General features: G+C 50.3%; 1 protein-coding gene across 1 annotated transcript in view; it reads left to right on the top strand.

Moving 5' to 3' along the window:
* The first annotated feature begins 3,011 nt into the window (after nucleotides 1–3,011).
* LOC105418427 (cell adhesion molecule 4-like) overlaps nucleotides 3,012–15,394 on the top strand; it is a 69,598-nt gene continuing 57,215 nt past the window's right edge. The window contains exon 1 of the mRNA XM_029839481.1: nucleotides 3,012–3,420. Within this exon, the coding sequence (XP_029695341.1) occupies nucleotides 3,342–3,420 (79 nt within the window). The 5' untranslated portion in view covers nucleotides 3,012–3,341. The remainder of the gene's footprint in view (nucleotides 3,421–15,394) is intronic.

Here is a 15,394-nt window from a genome sequence, read left to right as displayed (position 1 = left end):
TTGATGCTATTTTCTGGAGCCCATTGTTGAATTTGAAGCCCCTTCTAAAATGAGCTCCTCCATACAGAACTTCACTGGCCGTCTCTGGAAGGTGTGGGGGCTAGGGTTAGGGTTAGTTAGGCTTAGGGTTAGTTAGGGGTAGGGTTAGTTAGGGTTAGGGTTAGTTGGGGGTAGGGTTAGTTAGGGCTAGGGTTAGTTAGGGTTAGGGTTAGTTAGGGGTAGGGTTAGTTGGGGGTAGGGTTAGTTAGGCTTAGGGTTAGTTAGGGGTAGGGTTAGTTAGGCTTAGGGTTAGTTAGGGGTAGGGTTAGTTAGGGTTAGGGTTAGTTGGGGGTAGGGTTAGTTAGGGCTAGGGTTAGTTAGGGTTAGGGTTAGTTAGGGGTAGGGTTAGTTGGGGGTAGGGTTAGTTAGGGTTGGGTTAGGGTTAGTTAGGGTTAGGGTCAGGGGTAGGTTAGGGTCAGGGTTAGTTAGGGTTAGTTAGTGGTAGGGTTAGTTAGAGTTAGGGTTAGTTAGGGTTAGTTAGGGGTAGGGTTAGTTGGGGGTAGGGTTAGTTAGGGCTAGGGTTAGTTAGGGTTGGGTTAGGGTTAGTTAGGGTCAGGGGTAGGTTAGGGTCAGGGTTAGTTAGGGTTAGTTAGTGGTAGGGTTAGTTAGGGTTAGGGTTAGTTAGAGTTAGGGTTAGTTAGGGTTAGGGTTAGTTAGGGTTAGGGTTAGTTAGAGTTAGGGGTTGGGTTAGGGTTAGGTTAGGGTCAGGGGTAGGTTAGGGTTAGTTAGGGTCAGGGTTAGTTAGGGGTAGGGTTAGTTAGGGTTAGGGTTAGTTAGGGTTAGGGTTAGTTAGAGTTAGGGGTAGGGTTAGGTTAGGGTCAGGGTTAGGTTAGGGTCAGGGGTAGGTTAGGGTTAGGTTATCGGTGGTTGATCAGTTGCACCACGGAGCGCTGCCTGGAGACGGTTCTTAAAGCAATTCTTCAGGCCGCCCCCCATCGGCTGCAGCCCCCCGCTGTGGCGCAGCCTCAATAACGAGGGGGTGATGTCGGAACCATGGGTCACAGTGCTGAAGGTCAAGCTCTGCACAATGCCTTTCAATTATGTTTGTTTGTTTGTTTGTTTGTGCGAAATGCCTTGCAGAGTTTGACAGGTCGATCATGAGTGAAAAGCTGTGTGCACGAGGGCCCAGGGGCATGAAAGAATCAATGTTTAACCATTAATGAGTAACCACTGGATGATGGTTGGTTAGGGTCAGGGTTAGTTAGGGTTAAGGTTGGTTAGGGTTGGTTAGGGTCAGGGTTAGTTAGGGTTAAGGTTGGTTAGGGTTAGTTAGTGTCAGGGTTGTTAGGGTTAGTTAGGGTTAGGGTTAGTTAGTGTCAGGGTTAGTTAGGGTCAGAATTGGTTAGGGTTAGTTAGGGTCAGGGTTGGTTAGGGTTAGTTAGTGTCAGGGTTGTTAGGGTTAGTTAGGGTCAGGGTTAGTTAGGGTTAGTTAGTGCCAGGGTTGTTAGGGTTGGTTAGGGTCAGGGTTAGTTAGGGTTAGTGTCAGGGTTGGTTAGGGTTAGTTAGGGTCAGGGTTGGTTAGGGTTAGTTAGTGTTAGGGTTGGTTAGTTAGGGTTGGTTAGGGTTAGTTAGGGTCAGGGTTAGTTAGGGTTAGTTAGTGTCAGGGTTGGTTAGGGTTAGGGTTAGTTAGTGTCAGGGTTGTTAGGGTTGGTTAGGGTTAGTTAGGGTCAGGGTTAGTGTCAGGGTTGGTTAGGGTTAGTTAGGGTCAGGGTTAGTTAGGGTTAGGTAGTGTCAGGGTTGGTTAGGGTTAGTTAGTGTCAGGGTTGTTAGGGTTGGTTAGGGTTAGTTAGGGTCAGGGTTAGTTAGGGTTAGTGTCAGGGTTGGTTAGGGTTAGTTAGGGTCAGGGTTAGTTAGGGTTAGGGCGCTCCACAGACACACCAAACTACCACCTCCCTGCTCTGTTTTTGTTCCGCTCCCTTAGTTGTTTGTGGAACATGTTGCATCAAAAAGCTGGAATAAGAGTGAAACTCGGTGGAATTCCAGGTGTGTTGTGCTCATTCTTTCCCGGTCTTGTCCCACCTGGTATGGCAGACACTGGGATCACTGACTCCCTGCCAACCTGGGAACACACACTTGCACAGAGGGAAGCTTCCCTGGGATGAGGATCAGGGAACGAGTGGGGCAGATGAGATCCCGAGACACATTCCCAGCCTGCTGTTGTGACCTTTAAGACGTCACTCAACTGGAGAACTGTGGGAGTTCAGTCTCTTTTCTGACGTCACCGTGTTGTTATTTTCTGGCTGCTTGAGATGAAGTGAGTGGAGGACGGATGCTGTTCCCTGTGTCGCCTGAAGGTGTCGCCAAAGACGCAGCGCCTCGAGGGAAGGAAAGAGGAAGTGCAACCGAATACCGGGCGAACCGTTGCCCGGTGAGGGCGAAGGTTAAAGTCCTCGTTAGCACGACCGGATTAAAGTCCTCGTTAGCACGACCGGATTAAAGTCCTCGTTAGCACGACCGGATTAAAGTCCTCGTTAGCACGACCGGATTAAAGTCCTCGTTAGCACGACCGGATCGTCCACGAATATATGAACAGAGAACATTTACACGTCTCACGTCACGCCCTTAGCTCCACATTTCTAAATCAGCCTGGTTAATTGTCTCCGATTTGGGCTTCCAAACATTACAGTTGCATTGTGGTCATAAAATGAGTGCCGCGCACACACATTCGAGCAGATTCCAGTAAATGACTTCATCCTTTTCCCTTCAACACTCAACACCAGCTTCACCTTTATCACTTTAATCATTAATCTCGTAATAAGTTGCGTGTTTGCATCGAGAAAAATCTCTGGCGTCAATTATCAATCACATTGATTTCAGCTAATTACCAGGTGCAGCTTTGCTCTCCTGCCCCGCCCCCCCCGGCTCAGCCACACACCCTCCACCTGCCCCCGCTCTCTGATTGGTCAGGGCTGCCCACCGCTCCGCCCTCATCCATGGTTTGGTTTTTTTAATATATATTTTTACATATATGTGTGTGTGTCATGAGAATGAACCCAGAAACAGGGACCAGTCTTGGGTCCGAGTCACGCGTAAAGCTTGAAGCGTGCGTGTGTTGCGGAACCGGCTCCATTGCGATGTAAAGACGAAAACACACGAATTCGTTCACGGACAGTCGCCCGTGTGCGCGGACTCACGCACGCTCAGAGGCGCTGAAGGCGCAGTCGGAACAGAGAACCCGCACCTTCATGTCCCCGTGATATTGGCCGAGGAAGAGGAACCCGGAGGAGCCCAGAGGAACCCGGAGGAACCCGGAGGAGCCAAGAGGAACCAGGAGGAACCAGGAGGAGACACAGGCGACCGCCATGGCTCCGCGCGCCGTGTGGAGCTCCTGCGTCCCGCTCACCATCGCCATCATCACCGTCGCCTGTTGGCTGCGCACCGGTAAGGCTCCGGGACGTGCTCGTGCTTCTTTATTAGTGCGAGTCGTTTCGCGTGCGTGAGATGAAGGACGTGGCTGCGTGACGAAACACGTGTGACCCTGTCGGTGTTCTGGCACCGTTCGGGTCAGCGTTAATATCACTAGAACCTTCCAGAACATCCAACGTTGACTGAAACAAAAAGTGAAACGACGTCTGTCACGACCACGTGCACGCACATTCCTTTCGGTTTTTATGGCCCCTTTTTAATGTTGTCCAGCAGACGCGCCGTGGTTGGAATGATGTTGTGACGGACGTGCATGTGTCCGGGAGACGTGCACGTTAGCCAACACACGAGAATGGTGAAGCAGACGTGTGTCGGCGTTTACCCAACGTTGAGTGCGTGAGAGCGTGCATGGCAGAACCTCTGGAGCCTCGCACACGGACACCCAGCGAAGCCGTGGCGCTGCTTTGGTTCCGGTTCGCCTCCGCTGCTCGCTGCGGGACGGTCCTGCACAATAGATCCAATAGATCCCTTTGCTGGTGGTGACCCACCACTGCTGCTGCGGTCTCCTGCAACCCGAACCCGAACCACAGAGACGTTGGTCTCTTGAGGGTAGAAGGTTTTTGTCCTGCAACACGTTCATCCTGCGGAGGTGGAGGTTCCTGATGGGCTCCTGGGCTCCTGAGCCCCCTGAGCCCTGCAGGCACCAGGTGATGCTCCCCAGCCTCCAGCCTGAGAGGGAAAGGCTGATTTATGTGCACGAGTGGGCGTTTGTGTCTGGATGAAGGTAGAATTCTAAAATGTATAAAGTGCGACGTGAAAGCGTGTTTGATGCATCTGTGGCGCGAGGCCTGAGGGTCCTGAGCTGGGCCTGAGCTGGGCCTGAGGGTCCTGAGCTGGGCCTGAGGGTCCTGAGCTGGGCCTGAGCTGGGCCTGAGGGTCCTGAGCTGGGCCTGAGGGTCCTGAGCTGGGCCTGAGGGTCCTGAGCTGGGCCTGAGGGTCCTGAGCTGGGCCTGAGGGTCCTGATCTGGTCCCTGACAGACCAGGAAGGAGCCGTCCGGGGCGGGAACGGTGCTGGAAGAGGTCTTTACTGGCAGCTTTGGCCCCCTTACAAGATGAATATGAGACGGAGGGATGGAAGATGGAGAGAAAGAGGGATCCACACATGGAGGCCCGAGGGATCCACTCATGGAAGCCTGAGGGATCCACACATGGAGGCCCGAGGGATCCACTCATGGAAGCCTGAGGGATCCACACATGGAGGCCCGAGAGATCCACTCATGGAAGCCTGAGGGATCCACACATGGAGACCTGAGGGATCCACTCATGGAGGCCCGAGGGATCCACTCATGGAAGCCCGAGGGATCCACTCATGGAAGCCCGAGGGATCCACGGGAGCACGGGGGGGGGGCACGCCCACTAACCCACGGCAGGTTTACACCAAACGTGCAGCACATGCACGACAACAAATGCTAGCAGCTCTAGCTCCTCCTTCACCTTCTCCATTCCTGGGTCTGATCACGCCCCCTTTACACAGGCTTGGGTTCTGGTGCCGGAGCCCAGGTACAGGTAGCGTGATCCCGGGCTTGGGTTCTGGTTCCTGGAGCCATGTGTGCAAAGACTCATCAGTACATGGGCGCTGGTCACGGGGGCCGATGTGTGGCGGCGAACATCAAGGGAAACACACACGAGCAGAAGCCCCCACGTGCACGAGCAGAAGCCCCCACGTGCACGAGCAGAAGCCCCCACGTGCACACCCGCCCTATAATCGCATTAGTTCCACTTTCTACTGGGACTTTTGTGGAACCAGAGCAGCTTCTGGGTTCCGTTTACATTCTGCCATGTTGCTGCTTTTTCTGTGCAGAACTTTGTTCTGTCGTGATCAAAGCATGATCCAAGATTTATCCTTTGATCCAAGTGTGGGAGCCACAACATGGACTATATTTGTCTCCGGTCCAATTAGAACAGGCAGCCTCCTCTCCTGCCTGCTGTCTGCAGGTTCCCCTGTAAACACGATCAGACTTCACTCAGTGGGTCGTGGTTCTGTCCTCGGTCCCCTTCACTCAGTGGGTCGTGGTTCTGTCCTCGGTCCCCTTCACTCAGTGGGTCGTGGTTCTGTCCTCTGTTCTCTAGCTGGGCCTCAGTGGGCCGCTCCACCATCTGTGTGAACAATGGCGCCGTGCTTGTCAGCACAAGACTCTGAAATGAGCCCCAAACCTGTGCAACCCGTCCTGCTGCCTGATCAACCCTTAAAGCGCTCGCTACCTTAGCTGTTGCGTTAGCTCCACCCACTAAAGCGCTCGCTACCTTAGCTGTTGCGTTAGCTCCACCCACTAAAGCGCTCGCTACCTTAGCTGTTGCGTTAGCTCCACCCACTAAAGCGCTCGCTACCTTAGCTGTTGCGTTAGCTCCACCCACTAAAGCGCTCGCTACCTTAGCTGTTGCGTTAGCTCCACCCACTAAAGCGCTCGCTACCTTAGCTGTTGCGTTAGCTCCACCCACTAAAGCGCTTCGCTACCTTAGCTGTTGCGTTAGCTCCACCCACTAAAGCGCTCGCTACCTTAGCTGTTGCGTTAGCTCCACCCACTAAAGCGCTCGCTACCTTAGCTGTTGCGTTAGCTCCACCCACTAAAGCGCTCGCTACCTTAGCTGTTGCGTTAGCTCCACCCACTAAAGCGCTCGCTACCTTAGCTGTTGCGTTAGCTCCACCCACTAAAGCGCTCGCTACCTTAGCTGTTGCGTTAGCTCCACCCACTAAAGCGCTCGCTACCTTAGCTGTTGCGTTAGCTCCACCCACTAAAGCGCTTCCAGAGTTGGTGGTGCAGCAGGACCCGCTTTAGCCAGAGCACAGACGGACTAATGGGGTCCGAGGGAGCCGTCTGCCCCCGTCCATGCTGGCGGGGAGGTGATGTCATGATCAGTGAGGTCACCGTGGAGAGAGACACGAGACAGAACCAGTTCTGTCCCAGTCTTACATCTGCTCAGTCCAGAAGGGACCCGACTGGCAGAGCTCAGGACCAGGGCGCAGGGCCTCCAATCACTGTAGCCAGGACGGGTCGCAGGAAGGACGAACATCTGGATTCACTGTGTGACAACGACCAAGTGTTGGTGCTTTGTGGTCCTCAGGTCCTGCACAGGGGTATTAAAGTTCACCGCTTCTGATGTAGCTGAAGGCCCTTCTTAGCTTTGGTCCGATCCACAGATGGGCTCTCAAAGATGCTCCTGGATCTTGATGATGGATCTTGATGATGGATCTTGATGATGGATCATGATGATGGATCATGATGATGGATCTTGATGATGGATGATGATGATGGATCATGATGATGGATCTTGATGATGGATCATGATGATGGATCATGATGATGGATCTTGATGATGGATCTTGATGGATCATGATGATTGATCTTGATGATGGATCATGATGATGGATCCTGATGATGGTCAGCAGTGTTGCTACTATCCTGGCAGGAGAAGAGTAGAACCCTGGCACCTTCTGGGAGACTAAAGCATCTCGCCGCAGGCTTTGGGCATCAGCTGTCGTTGCCCAGGAACAGCGGTTCATAGCAACTGCCACCCGCTGGGGTAAATGAGGGCAATGAGCTGTGAAGCAGCTAGCAAAGGCCAGGGGGCTTTTGGGGTTGATTCCAAAGTCATTTATTACGCTTTTGTGGACTTTAAGGCCATGAACAGCCACTGTTGTCGCTGCCGTATAGAGCCCATAGAGCTAACCCTAACCCTATAGAGCCCATAGAGCTAACCCTAACCCTATAGAGCCCATAGAGCTAACCCTAACCCTATAGAGCCCATAGAGCTAACCCTAACCCTATAGAGCCCATAGAGCTAACCCTAACCCTATAGAGCCCATAGAGCTAACCCATAGAGGGTCACCCAGTAACGGAGGGTCACCCAATAACGGAGGGTCACCCAATAACGGAGGGTCACCTCCTCTGGTCGTCCTCTGAATGGTTCCTGAAACCAGGACTATCACCAGGAGATGGGATATAAACTAAACACCTGCAGATGGCACTCGACCGTGAACGTGGACTCGTCTGAGTATTGGAGGTTGGATCAGCGCATCCTTATCTGGTGATTATGTTGGTTCTAAGAGTAAATAAGAGAAGGGTTAGTTGGTGTAAACCAGAGCACCAGCAGGAGGGCGTAGCGTCCATGTGAGCCGGCACACAGGTGCAACAGCCCCCATGTCACTCCTGAAGACACGCTGTCAACTGAAGCCCCGCCTTCTTGCTGATAACCACGCCCGCCTCACTGGGGGTGGGCGTGGTTATCAGACACCCAGACCTGAAAACTGGTTTTACTGCTGGTGCTTCACTTTGTTTGAATTACCTTTACCTTGGCGCACACACACACACACACACACACACACACAGAAAACATGAATAATAACCAGATCCAGGCTACCAGGTGAGACCTGCCCGGTCTGGTGCAAAGGTGCGCTGAATTTGTGCACCTGGATGTCTGCAACAACGGCCGACGGCCACCTTATCAAAGAGTCGTGCACCTGTGCACCTGCACTGCTCTTCTTTTGCACAGTTGTGCGAATTTTACATGCAAACTTGTTGTTTGCTGACGGTAAATATCAGTTTAATTCAGTTTTTTCTTCAACACAGACTTTTCTTTGAGTAGAAGCACAAACAAAATGTTAATGAAGTCAAATGTCTGTAGCTGCACATCCATCTAGCCTGTTTCAGGTCAGTTCTATTAAATCTGAAGGTCGGTATTTAACGGGGTGTGTGTGTGTGTGTGGGTGGGGGGGGGGGGGGCTCTACCACCTACATGCACCGACACACGTACACAAGAAAAAGCCACAGGAACCATGATGGGCTTGTTAAAAAGCTACTTTATTATATTCTGGCAAGGACAGTTCAGGAAAATAACCTGCAACTTAGTGTGTATATCAGCTGTTGTGTGCTTAGTGGTGCTTTTGTTTCGTGGTTGTGGCTTCAGGTGGCGGCATATTCCATCATGGCCTTCGACGGTGTTGCATGTGCAGACATGCACACTTGTTCACTTGTGTGTGCTTTTGTGTGATTTTGTGCAGGGAAGCGTGGAACAAATGGTCACGTTTGCTTAAAGAGTCATAGTGCACAATCGAGGGTGCGTTGGAGCCTCTGAAGCGTTTTTGAAACGCCGTAAATGTTGGAATTGACCCATTTGTGTAGGGTTAGGGGTTAGAGGGTTAGGGGCTAGAGGATTAGGGGCTAGAGGGTTAGGGCTAGAGGATTAGGGTTAGGGCTTAGAGGGTTAGGGCTTAGAGCAGGGGTGGGGAACCCCCGGCCTCCGGGCCGTATACGGCCTACGAGACCATTTCTACCGGCCCGCAACGCAATAAGATTTTTATATTTTATATGTGCACTTATACAGTGGGACCGTTCGCTAAACTCCGCAAGCTGCGAGTAGCAGCGGTAGCGTATTTTTGCCTTTCGTATCCTGAAATTTCTTTCGTAACAAGAGGAAATATTTTCCCGTTTTCTGAGATAAAATAGACGGTTATGTTATGTCTGAGTCAAGGTCAGGGTCAGTGAACACAGCATGTGATGTACGTAGAGGGCTGGACTGATTGACAAGGACAGATGAGTTTGGATAAAATTAATGCTCTTCGTCGGCGTTTGGAGGCTCAACAAGCAGCTTTCACACGACCATGTACCGAATATTACGCGTGCAAGTTTTGTGGTGAGTGAATTAATAGCCACGAAGCTGAAACCTCACGCCGAAGGAGAGTTCGTGAACGCGCCTCGTAGCCGCCGCTGAGGCGCTCGCGCCGGACAAAGTAAAATTGTTTCAAAGCGTGAATTTTTTTCGTGAATAACTATTGAACTAAGACATATATTGTTATGATTCCAGTGGCTATCGGTATGTTTTTTATGGTCAAGGAATCTAAATATGTAGTCAAAGTATATGTGGGACTAATATTTATGGTGGAAATCACAATATGCGCTTGGCGGAGGTCTGCGCTCTCCGAGTGCTTTCTAGTTGTTATTATTATTGTCTTTATCTTTCTTTCTTCATTTATTTTCTTGATTATCTTGTTGTATTACAGTTTTTGTGAGTAGAGGCCTCGAACAGGCCCTTACGGGTCTCTTGCCTCAACTCTGCACCTCTTTTTTTTATTATGTATGATCATGAAAACATATTTTACTTGTTTGTCATTTTATGCATGTGTGCTAAATAAATAATTCAAACTCAAATGCAGTAATCATGAGACTTAGTAACACAGTGGTTATAGAATTTTTTTTGTCTTTTTTTTGCATCCCTAGGTATGTGTTCATAATAGTATGGCCCTCGGAGGACTTTATAGAAATTGAAATGGCCCTCGATATGAAAAAGGTTCCCCACCCCTGTCTTAGAGGATTAGGGGCTAGAGGATTAGGGGCTAGAGGGTTAGGGGCTAGAGGGTTAGGGCTAGAGGATTAGGGTTAGGGCTTAGAGGGTTAGGGCTAGAGGGTTAGGGGCTAGAGGGTTCGGGCTAGAGGGTTAGGGCTTAGAGGGTTAGGGCTAGAGGATTAGGGGCTAGAGGGTTAGGGCTAGAGGGTTAGGGCTTAGAGGATTAGGGTTTAGGGGTTAGAGGGTTGGGGCTAGAGGGTTAGGGCTAGAGGGTTAGGGCTAGAGGATTAGGGGCTAGAGGGTTAGGGCTAGAGGATTAGGGTTAGGGTTTAGAGGGTTAGGGCTTAGAGGGTTAGGGCTAGAGGGTTAGGGCTAGAGGATTAGGGGCTAGAGGGTTAGGGCTAGAGAGTTAGGGGCTAGAAGGTTAGGGCTAGAGGATTAGGGTTAGGGCTTAGAGGGTTAGGGCTAGAGGGTTAGGGCTAGAGGATTAGGGGCTAGAGGGTTAGGGCTAGAGAGTTAGGGGCTAGAAGGTTAGGGCTAGAGGATTAGGGGCTAGAGGGTTCAGGCTAGAGGTTTAGGGGCTAGAGGGTTAGGGCTTAGAGGGTTAGGGCTAGAGGATTAGGGGCTAGAGGGTTCGGGCTAGAGGATTAGGGGCTAGAGGGTTAGGGGCTAGAGGGTTAGGGCTAGAGGGTTAGGGACTAGAGGGTTAGGACTAGAGGTTTAGGGGCTAGAGGTTTAGGGGCTAGAGGGTTAGGGCTAGAGGGTTAGGGGTTAGAGGGTTAGAGCTAGAGGGTTAGGGCTTAGAGGATTAGGGGTTAGAGGGTTAGGGCTTAGAGGATTAGGGTTTAGGGGTTAGAGGGTTAGGGCTTAGAGGATTAGGGGTTAGAGGGTTAGGGCTTAGAGGATTAGGGTTTAGGGGTTAGAGGGTTAGGGCTTAGAGGATTAGGGTTTAGGGGTTAGAGGGTTAGGGTTAGGGATGAGAACTAGAAGGTCCTGAGCTTTCTGACCCGGGAAAGCTGCGAGCTTCTTTTTTATTTTGTTGACAAAAGACTTACAAGTATTTCAAAGGGAAAAAGAGCATATCTTAATGTTTTTTACTTTAGGTTTTGAAAGGGTTTTGCACAGGCGGGTGATTTGTTTTAGCAAGTTCTGAGTTCTAGGAACCCACCAACTGGGTCGTGCTTGTCTGTTGGTTTAATTTATTCCCGGCAGAATTAGAAAACGGTAAGATTGTGATTCTGTGTTGCTGTAATGAGGAGATGAATGGGGAGCCGTGAAATAAAGAGTTTTAAGTAAGAACTGGGTGGAGATGTGGGAAAATCAGGTGAAACAGAGTCAAGGAGCTGAATCCAAATGATTTAGGTGCCCCCACACACTGAGAGGGAAGAAAAACCCAGTTTATCCTGCAAAGATTAAGATCGCAGCATAAAATGAGCGAGTTACTGGTGTGGAAAGTGTAGAGAAGGAGCATCTGTGAGTGGGAGGCTTTGGGAATCAGAAGGTCCGAGCACATGAACTCCAAGAGGGGTCGAAGGGATGAGCTTATTAGAGGAATCTTTTGATTTTGATCAGATCATGAAGGGGAAGGAAACATCACAATAAATAGATAACGCGCTAGCTGGCTGCCCTCCTGTCTAACGGTGGAGTTCTAAAGCTTCGGGGCAAAAGTGAACAATATCCTCGGCCTTCTGAGTGTTGGGGAACACCACGACCATGGCAGTTGCTGGGTTCTGGCCCATCTGGTGCTTTGCATATGTTAAAAAGGACCAAATGCTACCAGGAGCCAGTGTGAGCAGCTAAGATGGGCTAATATGCTGTCGCTCTCTGGCTCTGCTTACATTTGTGTCTGTGTGTGTTGGGGGATTACATTTCTAAATCATTTTAATAACACCTCCCTGGAGGCCAACTAGAGGTTGTGTAATTAGCGCAGGGAACACAGCTAGAGCTTCGAGAAGTAAAGGACGGACACATCAGACCTTCATCGTGTTTCTGGCTCCAATTACATTCCACTGCTGTTATCTGAATCTGAGAAACCACCTGAATGGAGATGATGATGATGGTGATGATGGTGGTGATGATGATGATGGTGATGATGAGGATGATGATGGTGATGATGAGGATGATGGTGATGATGAGGATGATGAGGATGATGAGGATGATGGTGATGAGGATGATGGTGATGATGGTGATGATGGTGATGATGAGGATGATGATGATGGTGATGAGGATGATGGTGATGATGAGGATGATGATGGTGATGATGAGGATGATGATGGTGATGATGAGGATGATGATGATGATGGTGATGATGGTGGTGATGATGATGATGGTGATGATGAGGATGATGGTGATGAGGATGATGGTGATGATGAGGATGATGATGGTGATGATGAGGATGATGATGATGATGGTGATGAGGATGATGGTGATGAGGATGATGATGATGGTGATGATGGTGGTGATGATGATGGTGATGATGAGGATGATGATGAGGATGATGGTGGTGATGATGAGGATGATGATGGTGATGATGAGGATGATGATGATGGTGAAGATGAGGATGAGGATGGTGTAGTCGCCCTGGGCGGGGGATGAATCATGCTTATTGTGACTACAGTAACGCAGGTGATGAAGCTGCTAACGGGCCCGGGGGCGTCCGCTCCAATGTCCAATTGTACAGCAGCTGATGGGGCACAGAGGGGGCGGAGTCTTCTCCCACGTGCAGACTCAAAATAAGGGTCATCACAGACATTCTGATTGCAGGGTTGCATTAACAATCTTCTGTGGTCACATCTCAGCCTTGTCTAACGGCGAATCGCTAGAAGCTAAATGACTTTCCCTTCCAGCCAGGCTATAATTACGTCATTGTGCTAGAATTACTACACAATAACAGTTTGTTTTTCATTGGGACAAAAAAGGACAGAACAAAGTACAAAAGAGGACGCCAGAAAGTGATGAGTCATTTTTAGCCCAATAAAACACAGATTTTTGAGAAGAATCCTGTCGGATTCAGTGGTCCCTGGAGGATTCAGTGGTCCCTGGAGGATTCAGTGGTCCCTGGAGGATCCAGTGGTCCCTGGAGGATCCAGTGGTCCCTGGAGGATTCAGTGGTCCCTGGAGGATTCAGTGGTTCCTGGAGGATCCACTGGTCCCTGGAGGATCCACTGGTCCCTGGAGGATTCAGTGGTTCCTGTAGGATCCAGTGGTCCCTGTAAGGGCCGGTATGTTGCTGTGTATTGCAGATGAACTTGGCGTGTTGCTAATTAAAGTGACTGAGCATTTCTTGGTGTCCCATATTTTTAATCGTATCAGTGTGACTCGTCGTGTTGGTGACACACACACACACACACACACACACACACACACACACACCTAACTGCATGAAGCCAGCCGGTAGGGACGAGCCAGCCAATAAACCACCCAAACACAGTCTCTCATTTTTTTCTGTTTTACTCTTTCATCCTTCCTTTCATCCTTACGCCCCTCCTAAAGCCTCACCTCCATCTTCAGATGGGCTCTTTAGAGGCCTGCTGTCCAAAACAGGCATTCAGCGCCTCTTGGACTGGAGGAAAGCCAGTTCCAGTCACCAAGTACTTCCAGCACGCACGTCTGTGCTGTACACCTGTACATGGCTAGAGAAGCGACTTTCTGATCTCCCAGGCTAAACTTGGTGGAAGTCAACATAAACTTCCTCATTCTGTCTCAATTCTTGTAAAAAGAGGGGAAAAGGTGACAAAATGCAGAACGGCAGCTGCAAAAGTGCCTCCAGAAAGAAGGTTCTGTCCTGTCCCGGCGGTCAGCAGCCCTCTCGTAGGGCTGCACTGGAATTGCATGTTTGCGTGTGGCTAATTGATTTCATAATCGGGTTTCATACGGCCGAGAGCGGCGTGCACATGGCTGTGTTTTGGTGCCTGAGGCACCAAGAGGAGAAGGAAGCAGGTGAGTCGAACGCAGAGACCAACCCAGGTGTGTTGAGGAGCATTGAGAAGCTGAACAGCCTGGCGGTCTCACCCTCCCTGTCAACAGTAGCCCCCCCTCCTCATCACAGGAACCAAAATGGTTGGAAACAGGAAGAGCTTTTTCTGTGTTTCACCTGTCTCTGGCTCCACCTGTAGGGGGATCTCTGTGGGTCCACCTGTGGCGTGATGCTGAACAACTCTTGTCTCTCCTGTTTGATGCATTGGTGAATCTTCAATTCCACAGTCGGTTGCTTTATCCTGCGGATGGACCTTAAAAAGAGAAACAGAATCCAGCAGACGGGTTAATAGCAGCTGTTACGTGCACACAAAGCCCAAAGAAAGGAATGCTAATCAAAGCAAACAAACATCTCATCCGCTGGCCTGCATGAAGAGTGTGGACACAGAGCAATAGCTGAACGTTGGCTTTGAGCCCTTCTAAGCTTTGTTCTTCTAGATGTCTGTGTAAATTCTCAGTCATCCAGGTCATCGTTATCCGAGGTAGTTTTCTCTGTCAACTGGACTGGGTTTCTTCTCTTTGAAGACGTTTCTCCTTCTATCCAGAAGGCTTCTCCAGTTCTGAACTCGCTGGGGACAGAGCTTGAAAATATAGCCCCTGTGGCCCATTAGCATGCTAATGATCTGGGTGGTCACCTGAGAGTCGTTGGCAGGGTCGTTGGTCGGGTCGTTCACCTAGTTCCAGTTGAGGTGTCTCCCCTTTGTCTGCTGGATCACATGGTGGTGAGTCTCCAGGTCTCCTGGAATGGTGTGAACGTTTGGTTTGTTGGTGGAAGGAGTGGAGGACTGCATTGTTGTGGGTGACAGGAAGTGCCTCAGCCCACCACCTCTGTTTAAGGATGGTTTTTCCAATTTGACATGGATGCTTCCTTGACCCCCCTCTCAGACCAGTGGTCTTCTCTGGCCAGTACCCATACTGGGCTGTCCTGGAAGGAGTGCCCACTCTCCTTTAGGTGTAGGTGGACTGCTGAGTCCTGACCTGAAGAGGTGGCGCGTCTGTGTTGTGCCGTTCTTCTGTGGAGAGGTTGTTTGGTTTCCCCAATGTCCAGTTCCTCACGTTCCTCCTGGTGCTGTACAGCCTAAACAAGACTTGGTGTCTTGTCCTTCAGGTGGACCAGCCTCTGTCTGAGAGTGTTGCTGGGTTTGAACTTTCTTTCTTTGAACGTTCTTCTAAGCAAATCAGAGTTCCACTAAGCTCCAGTTCACGTTAGCATGTTTGTCTTTATACTGTACCTGTTTGGAACTCTGAGGAAGCCTTCCCGAATTGGAAGACGTATAGTTTGGGTGTTTTGTGACCTTTTTTACAAGATGCTACTGAACTGCGCGATGCAGCTCAGTAGTGAGCAGTGAGTTGGCACTCTTTGATTTTCCAGTCCAGCTTTGGAGTTATCTGCTGCCTGACGCTGTCCTCAAACATCCTGCAGTCATAAATAATCCCCCCAGATTCACTGCATATTTTGATGTCTGGTAATTCAATACATCTCTCTCCAGGTGAGGCTTCATCATTTAGCTGCTGACATCAAGCAGAACCAAGTTAATGTGATGTGACTCTTCCATCTGTAGCACTGAGGAAACTCTTTAAGGCTAACGGAGCCACGATCCCCCGGTTCTGGGGTCCGGGACTGGCCCAGGTTCTGGGGTCCGGGACTGCTCCAGGTTCTGGGGTCCGGGGACTG

The sequence above is a fragment of the Takifugu rubripes genome, chromosome 7 (genome assembly GCF_901000725.2).
Source record: "Takifugu rubripes chromosome 7, fTakRub1.2, whole genome shotgun sequence".
In the NCBI taxonomy this organism is placed as follows: Eukaryota; Metazoa; Chordata; class Actinopteri; order Tetraodontiformes; family Tetraodontidae; genus Takifugu; species Takifugu rubripes.
Note: the sequence above shows the minus strand (reverse complement) of the source record. Positions and strands in the feature narration are given on the sequence as shown.